The 16,986-nt window shown below is 38.3% G+C and overlaps 2 protein-coding genes across 3 annotated transcripts in view; both read right to left on the reverse strand.

Moving 5' to 3' along the window:
- The window catches only part of LOC149768726 (uncharacterized), a 66,870-nt gene that overhangs the window by 42,861 nt on the left and 7,023 nt on the right, over positions 1-16,986 (reverse strand). The gene's annotated exons all lie outside the window — the stretch shown is intronic.
- LOC120110483 (cytochrome P450 CYP72A616-like) lies at positions 7,154-16,709 on the reverse strand. 2 transcript variants are annotated; one of them, XM_089925153.1, is made up of 6 exons: positions 15,810-16,709; positions 14,661-14,881; positions 14,244-14,488; positions 13,759-14,075; positions 12,752-12,850; positions 7,154-11,979 (listed from the first exon to the last, which is right to left on the reverse strand). In XM_089925153.1, exons 1-5 carry the CDS (start codon positions 16,096-16,098, stop codon positions 12,792-12,794), a joined length of 1,131 nt encoding a protein of 376 aa, XP_089781279.1. In that variant the 5' UTR covers positions 16,099-16,709; the 3' UTR covers positions 7,154-11,979; positions 12,752-12,791. The 2 variants fall into 2 exon arrangements, with proteins under 2 accessions (XP_089781279.1, XP_089781278.1); XM_089925152.1 differs by having other exon boundaries at positions 7,154-12,850.

Genomic DNA, 16,986 nt, shown 5'->3' on the forward strand with positions numbered 1-16,986 from the left:
TAGCCGTTAGAGACAAGAAAAAGAGCCGTTGGACACAGTCTGCATTTTCTGACAATGTTACCGTTGGGATCGGAGTCGACTCGCGCGATCAGGAGTCGGCTCGCCTGTTGCAGGAGTCGGCTCGTGTTTTACCGGAGACGACTCGGCCACTGTTCCAAATTTGAATTAATGTGCTTGCCTCGACTGGGAGTCGACTCGTCTTAACCTGGAGTCGACTCGCCAACTTCTGGAGCTTGACTTGGCAATTTCGGAGTCGGCTCATCCACTGAAGTCCGTGGATCCAATTTTGAATTTTGTCCTCTCGAGTCGACTCGACTGTCCTGGGAGTCGACTCGAATCTCAGAGCCCGAACTCCCGATCCTCTGTCTTTTGGCTCGTCCAGTCTTGGAGTCGACTCGAACTTCCTTGGAGTCGACTCGGCTCTCAGTTTGCGAAATACAGCCTTCTGCCATCTTGGTGTAGCGCTGCCTTGGAGTCGACTCGAGCTGTCTGGGAGTCGACTCGAATCTCAGAGGCAGTAACTTGGTTTTCTGTCTGTTGATGGTCGCGGAGTCTCGGAGTCGACTCGTGCAATGCGGGAGTCGACTCGAATCTCAGAGTCCCAAAAATGCTCTTTGACTTTTTCTTTGTGTTCCGCTGAGAGTCGACTCTTGCTTTCTTTGGAGTCGACCTACCAACCATCGGAGTCGACTCGCGTTCCACTGGAGTCGACTCGAATCTCAGAGTCCCAAAAATGCTCTCTGACTTTTTCTTTGTGTTCCGCTGAGAGTCGACTCTTGCTTTCTTTGGAGTCGACCTACCAACCATCGGAGTCGACTCGCGTTCCACTGGAGTCGACTCGAATCTCAGACCCGAAAACTGCTCTCTGACTTTTCTGCCTGTGACTCCTAGGAGTCGACTCATACTTCTCCGGAGTCGACTCATACTTCTCCGGAGTCGACTCGAATTCCACTGGAATCGACTCGAAGACTGTTCTTTTGAATTTTTCTTTTGATTTTACTCCTCCAATTTGAATCCTTTGAACTTTAAACTTTGGGCCAATAAATTGTAGCTTTCTTCCAACTTGAGAGCTTTGGAGGCCTTCTTGTGTTCTTCCAACTTGCTATGTTCCTTGCAAAATAAATATCTTTCTCCTTGCAACATAAACATTAGTATCTATACTTCAAGGTTTTGTGATCATCAAAATCAATCTATGAATCAATCTTTGGGTCATCAATCTCCCCCTTTTTGATGATGACAAAACTTGGAGTATATGCAATATAAAAGATATTGATTTCTAGAAGTAATACATAGCTAAGTTGCATGAAGTAGAAAACATATATATTTAAAAACATACTTCATGATAATGCTTTAGATTTAATCAGCTTAACACAATCAACATATTTAAATTTTAAGCTGATTTGTATTCAATTCAAAGTAATAAAGCATTCTGAGTATATAGCATATACTTAGATATTTCTCCCCCTTTTTGACAACATCAAAAAGATAGTGAAACATTAAGTACAAAGATCAGAGCAGAACACATCGAGTGTGAATTCAAGAGGTTTTTTAATTTGATACCACAGATAGTTTTCTAATCAAGTGTAGGTGGAATCTTCCTTAGGTTAATTCAAGAAGTACCACAAATGATAGTCAAGGAAAAATATGAGTGGAAATCTAACCTCTCTTCACTAAGTATGAAAGCTTGTTCATTTAAGACCTTTTGCCCAATCTATTAAGTATTTTATCAACATGAGAGCAATTTAATTAATTTTCAGAGTAAAAGATCAAAACTTATATATTTGGAAAAATATATCATCATGTTGGATCATTAATTCTTAATGACTTCAAAGTTCTTTTATGATAATAAGAGCATTGGGGCACAAATACCAAAATATGAGTTTATGCAATTTTTGATACATCTTTGAGCTCTTTTAAAGACTTTCTTTTATTCCTTTAAAAAATAAGCACAATTTGATACATAAAATAATGAATTGGCACAAAATAGAAGTTCTAAAGAGCAAGCCAATTAAAACTCATTAGTGAGGTTCAAAATAGATTTTCTAAGAGATACTCAAGAAAATTTAATACATTGTTCTCCCCCTGTTTTATTAAATTAGAGGCTCTTAAGATTTGTAATTTGGTTCATGAGTGATGCATAAGATATACTAACCAAATAACACGCCTCAAGGTGTATCATAAAGATTTTCAGATTTAAATTTCAGATGATACATATTGGAGAGTATTAGGATCACTTTTCATTTAGTATTCTTTCCCTCTCCTATAGATTCATGTAATTAAGTTCCATAAGACCTCTCCTTCTGAAATTTTCTTTCTCCCCCTCAATTGATCATTCCATTTAAGAGTTTAGAATCCTAAGATAATGTTCAACAAAATTGTCAATCTCAAAAATATATTTTCTATAAGTTTCAGCTTATTTTCATAAGACTCAAAGTTTGAGATAAGACAACCTTTATAGAACTCATCTTAAGGTAATTAAAGCATGTCTTGCAATATAAGGAGGTTCATCAATCCATAAAATTCAAAGCATGCATCAAAATAAAGTGTCTTTGGGATAGGATACTGAATATCTAAAGCTCCCCCTCAAAAGATGCATTCTTCTTTAATCATTTTAAATTGTTGAATTTCAGATTATAGTGATAAACGTGAATAACACTGAAATCCTGTAATATCGAGAATGTAGAGTAATCTAGTATTATTCCAAAATTTGTAGTAATTACTCTTTCTAATCCTTTATGAACAAGTTATGCTTTCTCTTAATCTTAGAGAAAATGTATAGAAATATCAATCAGAAAATGATTCATTTGAAGCTTAGTTTCTTTCAACCGCATTTACATTTTCTTTCTTTTAGAATCATTTGAGTGAGCTGAAATATTTCTAGTTTTAAGATCATTCACTCTATTGATGGAAGTTTTTTTTTAATAATGTAGGGGAGAAAAACATATAGATGATCATTGAGGTATATATATTTATAGAACTCAATTTCTTAATCATAGTTTTTCAGCAATGTATACATGAGACACAATAAATCCTTTTAATATCAAAATAAAATCATATATTTAGAAATTTTTGTTTGCAATCAAGATCATCGAAAAACACATCATTTGAACCAATATTAGTATACTTTGAAAATAAGAAATGATATGTTTCGGATGCGTATCGGAGCAATCAAAATAAATTCTGTTTTTCTTACATTAAGATTTTATTTAGAAATCATATTGAGTTTAAGCTTGTATATAAAATCAGATTCTGAATTACATAGGATTTTCAATTGAGGCTTTCAAAATCATAATTTGAGATATGTATCTTCCACATTATAGCTCATCTTAAATCATTACGATTGAAAATACATATTTCAAACATATAAGAGCATATTCAGAATCTTTGTATTAAATGTTGAGTTTTGGTACGAATTTGAACATTATATACCAAATTTAGGCAAGTTGAAGGATAGAACAAAATCAATTTATTTTTCCTAAATAGAGATATCCTTCTCTTCTCCTTTATTCAACTTTCAGGTTTTAATGATGATTGTTAACAACCAATCTGAAAATTTCTTTTCAATAATGCCAAACAAAAATTTTATGTAATATTCCAAACATTCAATCAAGTTGTCCAAGCATGGAGTATTACAAAATATTGAGAACCCATAAATCAAGACATCATACCATATGCAAAATATATCATGGGTTGAGTCATGCATTAAAATACTAAGAACAAGCATGTCAAGAATCAAAATCTATTCCTTTTCAAATAAACTCCCCCTATTTATATATAATCTTGCACTGATTTCATCCTTAAAGTATGTTTTCAAGTGTTTAAAAAAAAATTGACTTGATTCTTCTTATATATTTTTATTAACTTTGTCTTTCATTTTTACTTTCTTATGCTCTATACTCTATTTGCTCCCTATCCGGTGGAGTTGGGAAGGGGCACGAGGTACTACCACTAGCCTCCCTCTTATGCCGTCCCTAATATGCCCTACACCGAATAGTTGGGTCAAATAGTGCCGGGTACTACCACTAGCCTCCCCATTGGCACCATCCCTATGATGAGCAATATAGAAAGGTTAAAATGTTTACTTCAAAAACTCCCTGTTTAAGTGTAATTAATTATGGATTTTATCCCTTCCAAAAGAATGCTCACACAAGTCTCACAAATGTGTCGAATATATTAAGTTTGTTTTGCTTTTCCTTAAGGTTGAAGTGTTTGCCTCTACTTGGATTTTACTTCTCTTGAATAATATCCATTTTCTTTTCTTTATCTCTTTCTCTTTTTGTTATTCTCAAGTTATTTTCATGAGAGAGCAGAATAGAGAATTAATCTTACGTATCATATATATGTATATCATGCAAACAACATTTTCATTATGCTCAAGGATTCATAACTTCTCACAAGTTATTTTACATCAACATTTTAAGCATATACTTGTGTATTTCATGGTTATGACATAGGCAAAGATATATTTTAGTTTGGGCAAACCATGAAATAATTTCTAAAAGTATAAGTCAGTCAATACACATATAGACATGATATCAAAAATTAATAAATAAAGAATTTAATCATGCCATAATAAGATTTAAGTTACTGACTTTGCTCAACTAATTTGTGAGAAAGGTATCTAAATTACCTATTCATTATATGTTCTTCAAGCCAAACTAGATTTCTTATGTGTGAACTTTTGGCTGAAGAAGATCCTCTCTCTTGTTTGCATGTGAATGTTTAGTGTATCTTACATGAAGATATCCTTCAAGTTGAACTTTCTCATTTTTCTTTCTTGAAGGAAGGTCATTAGTTTTTTTAAGATACAAAGCATTCATCCAACATATATATTTTTTTAACTAGATGACTCAATATAAGATATGACAATAGTTGCATGTTGAGTCACTTTACTCAAGAGATTGCCTAAATATAAGCAAGCACATATCATTTGAACTAAAGAGATAGATTCATTAACCAAGATAGTTTAAGTCAATTTAGTTTAGATTCTATTTGCTTAAGATAATTATCAATAAGATATGTTAACTATGTTTTAATCAATTTATCTTTAACATTTGTTTCTATCAAAATTCAGATTATGATTTATTTGTTATCAATAAAATATGATTAATTAAAGTTAGATTGAAGTCTTGCACAAGGTCACATAATGAGCATACAATCTGGTCTACTAGCTGTATGATAAAATAATTATTCTATCATGCTTCAATACAGCTTTAACACAATATATCTACTTTGCTCATCCTTTTTAAATTCTACAAGATGGGGTCATAGATATACCTTCTTCATGCCAATCTTCTATAAGAGTTTTCTTGTGGACTAACGTTGGTCAATGAAGATCCCCTTTCCTGTTTGTCTTAATTTGGAGTTTGAGAGAAGATGTTAATTCATTCATCATATTTCAAACTCACTTTGCAATATAACTCTTCATTAGTATAACCAAAAATGATGTCATCAATGCATACTTTGAGCAAATAAGATATCACAAATTCATCTTTTTGATGCATAGATTTATCACTATTACTTTCTATCAAAAAGGTTGCTTAAGCTTTTATATATCATGCTTTTGATGCTTGTTCTAAATCACATATTGCTTTATCATATATGTAATGTGTATTTTTAAATATGGTGGTTATTTTTCATAGATCTCCTTTTTAATGAAGTAACCACATAGGAGTGACTTCTACACATTCATTTGACAGAATATAAAGCTCATGAAGCAAGCACATGATAATGATAATCTTTACTTCTAATCATGCAAGAATCTTTATCAAGATCTATTTCCTCTTTTCTTGATTTAGTCTTTTAGTAGTCATCAATTTTTCTTCATTAAGTGCATATGTAAAAGATTAATCATTTAATTTGATTTTAGTATTTTGATAATAAATCATTAGTCTCATAAAGAATAAAATGAATTGATACTTCTACAACTAGAATTTTTCATGAATGTTCTATATGCATTGCTTGATGAATGATATCCAAGGATAGACATATCTCTATCAGATTTGGCATTATTTTCATAATAACATGTACGACTGAAAAATATGAAAGATATGCAATGGTTCATTTTCCATTTTTCAGAAGATCAAAATTTTCATCAAAAATAGAAATCATATGTATGACAAGCAGTGATGATAGTCTTTTAAAAATTATTTAAGTAGATGACTATCATACATAATTGTCTTTTTCATTTCTTCAAGAATTCTATTAATCCTATTTTGCTTATGGTGTTCTTGGTGCTGAAATCATTGGATTTAATATTATTTTCTGTATAACCTTTATCAGGATTTTGGTTTTCAATACTGTGCCATGATACTCTTTATCTTCACAGTTTGGAAACCTTTATCATTTGAACCACTTTTACAAGATTTAGTAAATACAGAAAAATACTTCAGTTTTATTTTTCAAGAATAAATCCAATGTAAGCTTTTGAAAAACTTGGAGATGGAAACAACATCTTTAGATTTAGAAATGATTTTTGTTTGTTTCCTTAGTTAGCATGCATAGCAAAACTTTGACCTTTAAGTAGATAATCTAAGTAAGCCTATGGCAAGGTCTTTTGAGATTAAGTACATACTAGCATGAGTTGATTTTATATGCCAAGGATGGTTTCTTGGTATTCATAGTGCATATATTCAAAAGCATACCAAGTACACATTATCATATCTATGATCAATAAACAATAATGCCATGGATAATAACTCTCAATCAAGCATATAGAGAATTCATAGAGTTATTCTTAATAAATTGATTAATCATTTAGCAACTTATCCAATAGTGAGTAAAGTATACTAAAAAATGAAGAGATTTGATTTTTATTACCAAAAGTATTTTCTATATCACAAAATTGATCACTACTAGCAAATCATATCAAATACTAAAGCACAAATAATGATGAGATGCAAGAATTACTGATTTCATTATTAATTTTTTTTTGTTAATAACTTTTTAAGTTTCTTTATGTTCCATAGGTACCTTGGTACACCTATGTGTACATCCTCATTTTCTCATTTTGGGTACCCAAGCTTGCTTGAGTCCTTGAGAGTTAGGACATATGGTTCCTTTTGGAACCCATATCTGTTTAATAGTAATAACTTTACCATTTGATTTAATTATACTAGAACGATAGGTAAAGTTGTTATTCCCATCCTTTTCATTTTTGAAATAAGTTATCTTATTTAATGGTTTGCTTGGTAAATTGATAACCTTTTTCTCTAGAGATTTATGGCTAAGTGAAGGAGTCAAGCTAAATTTTGATTTATCAAAATCAGCATGTTGGCTTTCAAACATCATTTTTAATCTTTCTGAACTTACAGTGAATTTGTTAATAAAACATCTTAATTGGTTAATTTCTTTACTTAAGTTTTGATTTTCTTTAATTAAGCTATGATTTTTCTGAATCAATTCTTCTGAAAATGACCTTAAGCTTTCATTTTCAGAATTTAGTTTCTTAAGATTTTTATTCTTTACAGTTAATTTTCTACATTCACTATACAACTCATGAAAAGCATTTAATAATTCATCATAAGAGAATTTTTCTTGAAAATCATTTGAGGTAAGAGTAGATTCAGATTTTACCTTGTCTTCTTGTGCCATAAAGCACAAGTCAGTTACCTCTTGTAGTTTCTTGGAGCTAATATCATCATTGTTGCTCCTAACCTTTATTTTTTGGCTTGACTCTTTCTTGGTCAAGGCTTTCTTCCTTTTTATCTCTTTCTTCCTTTCTTCTTGCTTCCTCTTTTTCTTTGTCTTTAGGAAGCTGATTTGCCTCGGAGTCGACTTGGACCTTATTGGAGTCGACTCGGTTATCTTGAGGGTCGACTCTGAAATACTTGGAGTCGACTCGACTGAGGTGGGAGATTCAACACCTTTTTCTGCAGTCTCATTGTTAGAATGTAATTGAAGCACATGAGAGCTAATCTGAGATTTATCATAAATATTTTATAAAGTATCCCAGATCTCCTTAGCAGATAAGCATGCAGAAATTTCATTAAACTTTGTTTCTTGAATAGCACAATATAATATGTTCATAGCATTAGCATTTAATTGTGCTAAGTCCTTCTCATTAATATGAGAGAGTGTGTGAAGGTCATTTATTATGATTTTCCATAGATAATAGTTTTGTGATTGAATGAAGATGCGCATGCGTATTTTCCAATGTGGGTAGTTTATACCATTAAACAGTGGAGGTGTATCAATTGATTGTCCTTCTCCTAGAAAACTATCTATTTGAGTTGTCATGATCTTTGGCTCTAGTCGGTTAAGACTACAAATAATATTTGAGCACCTGCTCTGATACCACTTGTTGCCCAGTAGATACAACCCAAGAGGGGGGGTGAATTGGGTCTTTTAAAACTTTTATGCTACTTCTAAAACTTTTTGATTAACTATGCTAAGTTGTATAGATGCACAGTGAAAGTTAAACTTAGCAAGGGTTTGATGTATAGACTTCGACTTGATTAAATATGCTTGCAACTAAAGGATGTGCGGATAAGAATTAAGCAAGCAATTTATCTAAGTAAGTAAGTGTGTTAGTTAGACAATAACTAGAGGCATTACAAACACAAAGGACATATAGTGGTTCGGTGCACCCCAGCACCTACATCCACTCCCCAAGACCTCTTGGGAATTTCACTATAATCCTACCGATTACAGCCGGTTGTTTTACAAGCTCACAACCCAACTTGTTGTTTTACGAGCGCACAACGAACTCGGTCGGTTTTTCCAGGCTCACCGACTAGAACCTCCCCGATTGTTTTTCCGGGATCACAATCAAACACTTACACGTTGGTTTTACCCTCGGCTCACCAACAAACCTATCACCGTTGGTTTTTCCTTTGGCTCACCAACAAACCTTAACACCGTTGGTTTTTCTTTGGCTCACCAACAAACCTTAACCCCTTGATTCAATCCCTTGATTGAATCAAGTTACAAGATATTAAACCAAAGTATAAAACAAAACAAAGCTTCTTAAACAAGCAAATATGACAATATAAACAAATAGAGTAAAGAGAAGCCCTCAAACGAGTTTTGAAGATGGAGGAGCTCGGCTTCTTCTTTACTTGATCCTCCTCTGATTTGGCATGAAGTAGAGGATCCCCGAGGCAGCACACGGATGGAGAGGAAGCTTTCGGATTCACTTGGACGCTCTTCTTCTCTCTATTTCGTTTTGGATGGCCCTTTTGTGCTTATGGGAGATTTCCTTTGTAATCTCTTTGAGATCTCTTTCCTAGATGATCTCTCCCACTTCCATGAGTTCTCCCCTAGCTCTCTTCTTGTTTTTATAGCTTTAGATGGCGTGGAAACAAGAATATAGCCGTTAGAGACAAGAAAAAGAGCCGTTGGACACAGTCTGCATTTCCTGACAATGTTACCGTTGGGATCGGAGTCGACTCGCGCGATCAGGAGTCGGCTCGCCTGTTGCAGGAGTCGGCTCATGTTTTACCGGAGACGACTCGGCCACTGTTCCAAATTTGAATTAATGTGCTTGCCTCGACTGGGAGTCGACTCGTCTTAACCTGGAGTCGACTCGCCAACTTCTGGAGCTTGACTTGGCAATTTCGGAGTCGGCTCATCCACTGAAGTCCGTGGATCCAATTTTGAATTTTGTCCTCTCGAGTCGACTCGACTGTCCTGGGAGTCGACTCGAATCTCAGAGCCTGAACTCCCGATCCTCTGTCTTTTGGCTCGTCCAGTCTTGGAGTCGACTCGAACTTCCTTGGAGTCGACTCGGCTCTCAGTTTGCGAAACACAGCCTTCTGCCATCTTGGTGTAGCGCTGCCTTGGAGTCGACTCGAGCTGTCTGGGAGTCGACTCGAATCTCAGAGGCAGTAACTTGGTTTTCTGTCTGTTGATGGTCGCGGAGTCTCGGAGTCGACTCGTGCAATGCGGGAGTCGACTCGAATCTCAGAGTCCCAAAAATGCTCTCTGACTTTTTCTTTGTGTTCCGCTGAGAGTCGACTCTTGCTTTCTTTGGAGTCGACCTACCAACCATCGGAGTCGACTCGCGTTCCACTGGAGTCGACTCGAATCTCAGAGTCCCAAAAATGCTCTCTGACTTTTTCTTTGTGTTCCGCTGAGAGTCGACTCTTGCTTTCTTTGGAGTCGACCTACCAACCATCGGAGTCGACTCGCGTTCCACTGGAGTCGACTCGAATCTCAGACCCGAAAACTGCTCTCTGACTTTTCTGCCTGTGACTCCTAGGAGTCGACTCATACTTCTCCGGAGTCGACTCATACTTCTCCGGAGTCGACTCGAATTCCACTGGAATCGACTCGAAGACTGTTCTTTTGAAATTTTCTTTTGATTTTACTCCTCCAATTTGAATCCTTTGAACTTTAAACTTTGGGCCAATAAATTGTAGCTTTCTTCCAACTTGAGAGCTTTGGAGGCCTTCTTGTGTTCTTCCAACTTGCTATGTTCCTTGCAAAATAAATATCTTTCTCCTTGCAACATAAACATTAGTATCTATACTTCAAGGTTTTGTGATCATCAAAATCAATCTATGAATCAATCTTTGGGTCATCAAATTTAAAATAAGTTAACCGTGGATTTCCTCAGCAATTCGATTAAACAATCTACGTTGATCTTCTTTCCAAAAGATTTACTTCAAATTCAATGGTTTAGAAGTCATTGAGCCAATACACTAGAATTTAACTCGATCGATCTCCAGATCTTTCTTCACCAAGATTCTTAACATCCATCAACGATGCTATATATATGATAATTCATGTAAGCATCTCATAACCGAAGTCTCAACTCAATATGACATTTATTAGTGGCTTCATCAACAATGACAAAAGATCCCTGCTCAAATTTTAAACCTAAGCTTGAGTTTTAAATTAACACATCAAATAGTCTTCTACAATTATAAGTAAAATCCAGTAGCCCAATCCAAATATGAGAATTCAAATAATTAGAATTCTCCCATCAATATGCATACTCTATGGCCTCAAAATAATCAAATACATTCATAGGAAATAGACCTATTTGCAATATCCAACATGCCAACACCAGATATAATCCACATACATTTTCAACTTCGAAGAACGTTCCTTTCAATATTATGAAATCTCCTTAGCTTACTCCAATACTAAATCAACGTACAAATCCCACTCTAATAATTAGCAGCAAAACCAAAAGTATGATCACATCAAAACCCACATCAAATTTGAACTTTCAAATCATTTAAATAATATCTGAACATGGTATACTCGATATGCCATTGTTGACCTACACTTACCTTAGGTCAAACCTCTCTTATCATCATCAAAGACAATTTATACTTTCCTTCTGCATGCATCGAAGACCAAACCGATGCATACATTTTATCACAATGCCCAGTGATCTTACAGCTTAAGCACTGAATTTAATTGTCATGTCCTAAGTGATCATAACCTTAAGCTATGATATATTTCTGTCACGATCCCTAGTGATCTTAAACATATGCTCAGATTCCAACTGGTCACATTTTCCAATAATCTTAAACCTCAAACTTTAATGCCACTAAGGCCACAGTCCCTAGTGGTGTTAAACCTTAGATCATAATATTATTCTTGTTACAATCTCAAGTGATTATAAACCAAATCTCTGATAGTTTTTCTATCATAATTCTCCACTGATACTTACCTGAACTTAAACCTTAGGATACCTTAACCTTAAGCTCTGATACCACTCTGTCACGCCCCCAAACCCAACTCCCGGGTCCGGCACGCGACCGGCCGCATGAGCCCTAGAGCAATGCCCTAAAGATCATGCAAGGCCTAAGATAAACAACAATTCCAATAATTCCAATAATTTCATAAATGCCAAAATCAAAGATTGATGTAATTCAATCAAATCCAGCTACAATGTACTGAATGATTACACAATTTCAAATGTCCATAAATAAAAGATAAATTGACTTCTAACTATCTAGCAGTCTGACTCCAGATCGAGCTCACTTCTTGTCCCATCCGACAGATTCTACGAATCCAGTGCCTCTGAAAAAAAAATGGAAGTGTAGTATGAGCTTTTCCAGCCCAGTAAGAATCCCAACAGCCACACACAATAAAATCATAAAATAATCAAGTATCAAAATATATATATCATTTCATCATTTCAAAAGCTCAACAAACAACAAATATATGTAATCAGTATATATACACAAATCCTTTTTCACATTATGTGATCCATTCCCGTATTACTCAAATTCCAAAGTTTTCAAACTTTTCATTTCTGGCGTTGGACTAACCAAGGTCATGTCCCAGTCCAAGACTGCACAAATCCCACGCATAAGCTCGTGGCAGCTATCCCACGCGTAAGCCCGTGGAGGCTATCCTACGCATAAGCTCGTAGAGGCTATCCCACGCGTAAGCCCGTGGAGGCTATCCCACGCATCAGCTCGTGGCCGCTATCCTACGCATAAGCTCGTAGAGGCTATCTCATGACAAGGTTAGTCCAACCCATATTACATGTCTAGTTTTACATGTTCAATCACATTCCCATCACATCACATATTTTCATAAATTTTCAAAAAAATATGTTATTTCTTCCCAAATGAATTTATCTCAATATTTTCATTATAAACAATATGCACGCCTCATAGGTGCCGAATCAACTCATAAACAATAACAACATAATAATGAAAATATGTTGATAAAAATTCGTCTCATATGTATCATATCAACTCACAAGCAATAACATCAAAACCGTAAATAAATCCAACGATAAATCAATATATGCATAGAAGTGCTAAGATGTAGGGATTCTTACAGAGATTGTAGACTGTCACAATTACAGATCCGGATCACAACTACGAGCTGGGGTGCTGAGTTCCCTGATCAAAATCTCCTGGCACCGCCGACTCTTCCTCTACAACATCAATTATAAATCACAACTAAATTATTTAATATTTAAATATTCCAAAATATAATTCACATCTACTATGGGATCCATCACCAGATCTCCAAACATCTCAATCCCTCCAAATCTAGGGCAGTCGGGGTGGCCCGACTCCCACCTTGTACCACCGGCCCATGTCGTCGCCAGCCGTGGCCGCTGCCAAGCCGGCGACGATGGTCGGTCCTGATGAAAAGACCAAAAGAAGGGTGGATGATAGAGAAGGGTTCTTCCTCCACCTCCTTGGTCCAAGGGCAACAGCCAGGGTGGCTGCGCCCTCACCTCCCCACCCTCGGCCACCATTGGCCGAACCATCGCCGGCCGCCCCTGCTGCAGTCGCCGGCGATGGTAACCGGCTAAGAGAAAGAGAGAGGAAGAAGTCTCTTCCTCTTCTTCTTTTTCTTCTTCTCTTATTATTATTATATTATTATTTTCCTTCCTTTTTCTTCTTCTTCTTCTTCTCCTTCTTCTTCTTTCCAACCGACACAGACCCCTCCCCCTTCCTCCATTTCTTCCACGGAAAGGCCACCGTGATGGTGGCTCGGCCCCCAACCGACGACACCCAGCCGCCGTCGCCGCCGCCGGTGGCCAACCGACGAGGGGAAGAGGAGGAGAGGATGGGATCCCGAGGAAGAAGACCTCGGATCCACCCTCCCTCATCACATACATAGCCTAGAAAACCCTCTCCGACCCTCACATAGACCCGACCGACCCCCAATACCATGGATCTCCGCCATTCCCGGCGGCCGCCGGCGGCGAGATCCGAAAGAAGGGGGCCGAAACAGGGGTACCCTGTTTCGGATCCCTCTCTGACGGCTTCACCGGCCAAAACTTCACCAACACCACCCAAAAAAAACAAAGTAATGAAGCACAAGGCTTACCTCGGTCCGGCGGGATGCTCCGGCGGCCCTTCCGGCGAGGGTTTGGTGGAGAAATCCGTGAGTAAACCCACAGATCCAAGGCCTCTTCGTGCGTTGATGGGGATCCTCCTTCTTGACCGGCCGGCTCACGAGATCTGCCGCCTTCCCGACGCTCAACTCCTCCGGCGAGTCGGCTCCCTCCAGCGATCGACCTAGCGCCGCCGCCGCCTCCCCTTCGCACTCTCCCTCTTCTTCCACGATCGTGCCTAGGGCACGATCTTAAAAGGGAGATGGGCCCGGTCTTTTCGGGCCGGCCCGTCTCTCTTTCTTTTTTTTTTCTTTTTTTTTTCATGGGTATTACACAATATTAGAATTGAGAAATAAAATAGGATGAAGTTCTTTTAATATGTTTTTTCCTTTTTTTGTTCTTCTTACATATTGGAGATTGTTCCTCTGAAGTTACTGAAAACTGAAATAAAATTAATAGGAAAAGAGAAATAATAAACCTGAAACCAGGGATGTATATATTTTGAATAGCTGGCATTACAAGCTCAGCTTGCTCTTCTTGGAGGCGAAATATCCGTTGGCCTTCTCTAAAGTTGCTACCAAATGCCGTGCGGGAGATGACATCTCCAGTGAAACTCTGGAATTCAGGCCATACATCCAGTTCGCAAGATCCTTTGGAAGCTACAAGCCTGTCCCATTTATCTATCAGCTCATCACAGCAAGCAGAGAAGGCTGGCAGCATGTACTGCAAAATCGACATAGAACATAGAATGCCATCAATCACCAATCTACTATGAACAAGTGTTGTTTTTTGTTCTCTTGGTTTGGTAGCCTGGCAGAGTCTAATTTCTCAGAAGGAACTAAAATATGGCATTTCACTAGGAATTTCTTCATAGAATTCTGGATGACTGAAATACCTTTAATTTCTCTAGATGGAAAGCAGGATTGATGATCCTCCTATGTTTGGCCCATTTCTCACCTTCATAACTTGCGAGTCCTCCAACCAATAACTTAACTAGAGGATGTGAGTTTGGCTTCTCAAAGTGACCAAACTTGTTGGACAGAATTTCTCTTGTCAGTCCTGGATCCATAATGGCTACTCTCAGATGATGCCCGAACCAAGTGAATGACATTTTACCTGCATCAAACTGGTCGTGTAAATAAGGAAGAAACCGTTCAACTGTTGCCTGTGATACTTTTTTTTTTTAAATTTTTTTTGGCAACAGTTGCTTGTGACAGTTATTTTATAAAAAAAATATTGCCAAATGGAAGTCGTGTCCATCAAAATAAATACTTATTTAACGTTTAATAGGTGTAAACGGCACGTTGGCGATCTACTTTTAGATAAGATGGAGCCCAAACAAAAAAGAGAGTAATTTTTTTACTTAGTATTTTGAGCAAGATTTTTTTTTTTTGCTACAGTGGTTGCTCACACTATGAACCGAGCCGAGTCCTGATCCACCCGAATAAACTCTCCCGCATGATGTGCCACATTAAAGGCGACCAAGTCTACTGCACTATTTGCCTACCAATAGATATGGAAAGCCTGAAAAGTGTCACACTCTCCTGCGAGTCTACGAACATCTAAAAGGAGTGGGTGCCGAATGCTGCCCTCGAATCCACTCTATCACCATAGCCGTAGCAAGGATCCTTCAGTGTGGCAATTTTGCATTTGCGTTGGCCTCAAAGCTATCTAGTTCAAATGCTTAGATCAAGTTTATTCAAAAAAAAAAAAGTTTCAACTTTATCCATCGTAAGACAGTAGGTTCTCTATATATTAAAATAAGGTGTTTAGATCATAATATTTTTTCCTTGCATATGAATTTTTCTAGCATCAATTACCTGCTACATATAATTTAATATATATATCTAAAAAGTAAATAAATTAATAGATAAAGTATATACTGCCCTGCGTCAATACTATTAAGATTTTCATTTTTAATTGTAAAATAAAAATATGAAAATAAGGGAAAAAGCGGAAATCATTTTCCTTCATGTCACGATGAAAGAAGGGAGCGACCCTAGGACTCGAGGATCCAAAGCATCCAAGTTCCAAAAATTATTACCATTTTCCTTCATGACACGATGAAGGAAGGGAGCGACCCGAGGGACGATGTCGTGAGAGAGAGGCATGAGTTTGGCCCGGGCCTTCTTGCTGAGCCGGGCGTTCTCCTTGAGGTCCCCGCAGAGGAAGCGGTACCGGGTGCCCCGCAGCCCTTGGGCCCGGAGCGCTCTTTCCAGCATCCTTGGTCTCCACCAAAGCCGCTCCAATCCTCTCCAAGCCCATAGCAGTAACAGCACGCCAACCGCTCCCCATCCTATTCTCCACAGCGCCTCGACTGCTCCAAACCCCATGGTTGCCTGCTCTATCTCTTCCTCTTTCCTCTCTTTGACTTGGTATGGTGCCTTTTATGGCTGATTCCTCTTTCATCTTTATCTTGACTAGCTGTCTTTTGTGGAAGATTCTTTTTATCTTGACTATCTTGGTTTGCTACCACAAAAATAACTGGCCCAAATGGGCCAATCGGGCCGAAGCCGGCGGACGCAACCGGTTTCAGTCCATGGCTGAAGAAGAGACTGAGACAGGGGATCGCGACGCGATCCTCTGGTCTTCTTCCTCGGGGTAACGGAGGCGAGACTGGAGCGGAAATGCCGTGGACTCTTGAATGGCCTCCGATCCCGCTCAACCATCGCGAGCATCACGGCGGTGAACGAGCCACGGCCATTTTCTTCCTTCCCCGGGGAGGGCTATAAAAGCCCCCGATAGCTCACCTGATCCGAGAAGCCCCTCCTCCCTATTTTCTCCTTGCCCTCGGACCAGGATGTTGCCAGATCTGGGCACTCCGGCGGCCTGATGTTCGCCACCGTCCTCGCTCATGCTGGGTTCTACCTCCGGTATCCTCCACCAGCGCCTCTCCTCGCCGGACTTCACCACCCGCGCCCCTGCTATCATTAGTGAGGTAAGATCCATCTGAAAAAAAATTCCTCCTTTTCTTTACTCCCTTTCCTCCTCCCGATCCACTCGGGAGAATAGATCAAATAGAAGAAGAAAGAAAGAAGAAGAAAGGGAAGGGGGGGACTCACCGTGGGCGCCAGCCGCAGGCGGGGTCGTGCGGCTGCAGGCGCCGGCTGCAGGCCGCAGGCGGGGCCGTGCGGGGCGCCCGCCGCTGGCCGCATGCCACGGCCATGGGCCGCGAGCGCGGCCCCAGGAGAGGCTGCGGCCGCGGGCGCCGCAGGCCCAGC

Source organism: Phoenix dactylifera, chromosome 1, assembly GCF_051530095.1.
Source record: "Phoenix dactylifera cultivar Ajwa chromosome 1, Ajwa_hap1_PhDact_Kaust_v1.1, whole genome shotgun sequence".
In the NCBI taxonomy this organism is placed as follows: Eukaryota; Viridiplantae; Streptophyta; class Magnoliopsida; order Arecales; family Arecaceae; genus Phoenix; species Phoenix dactylifera.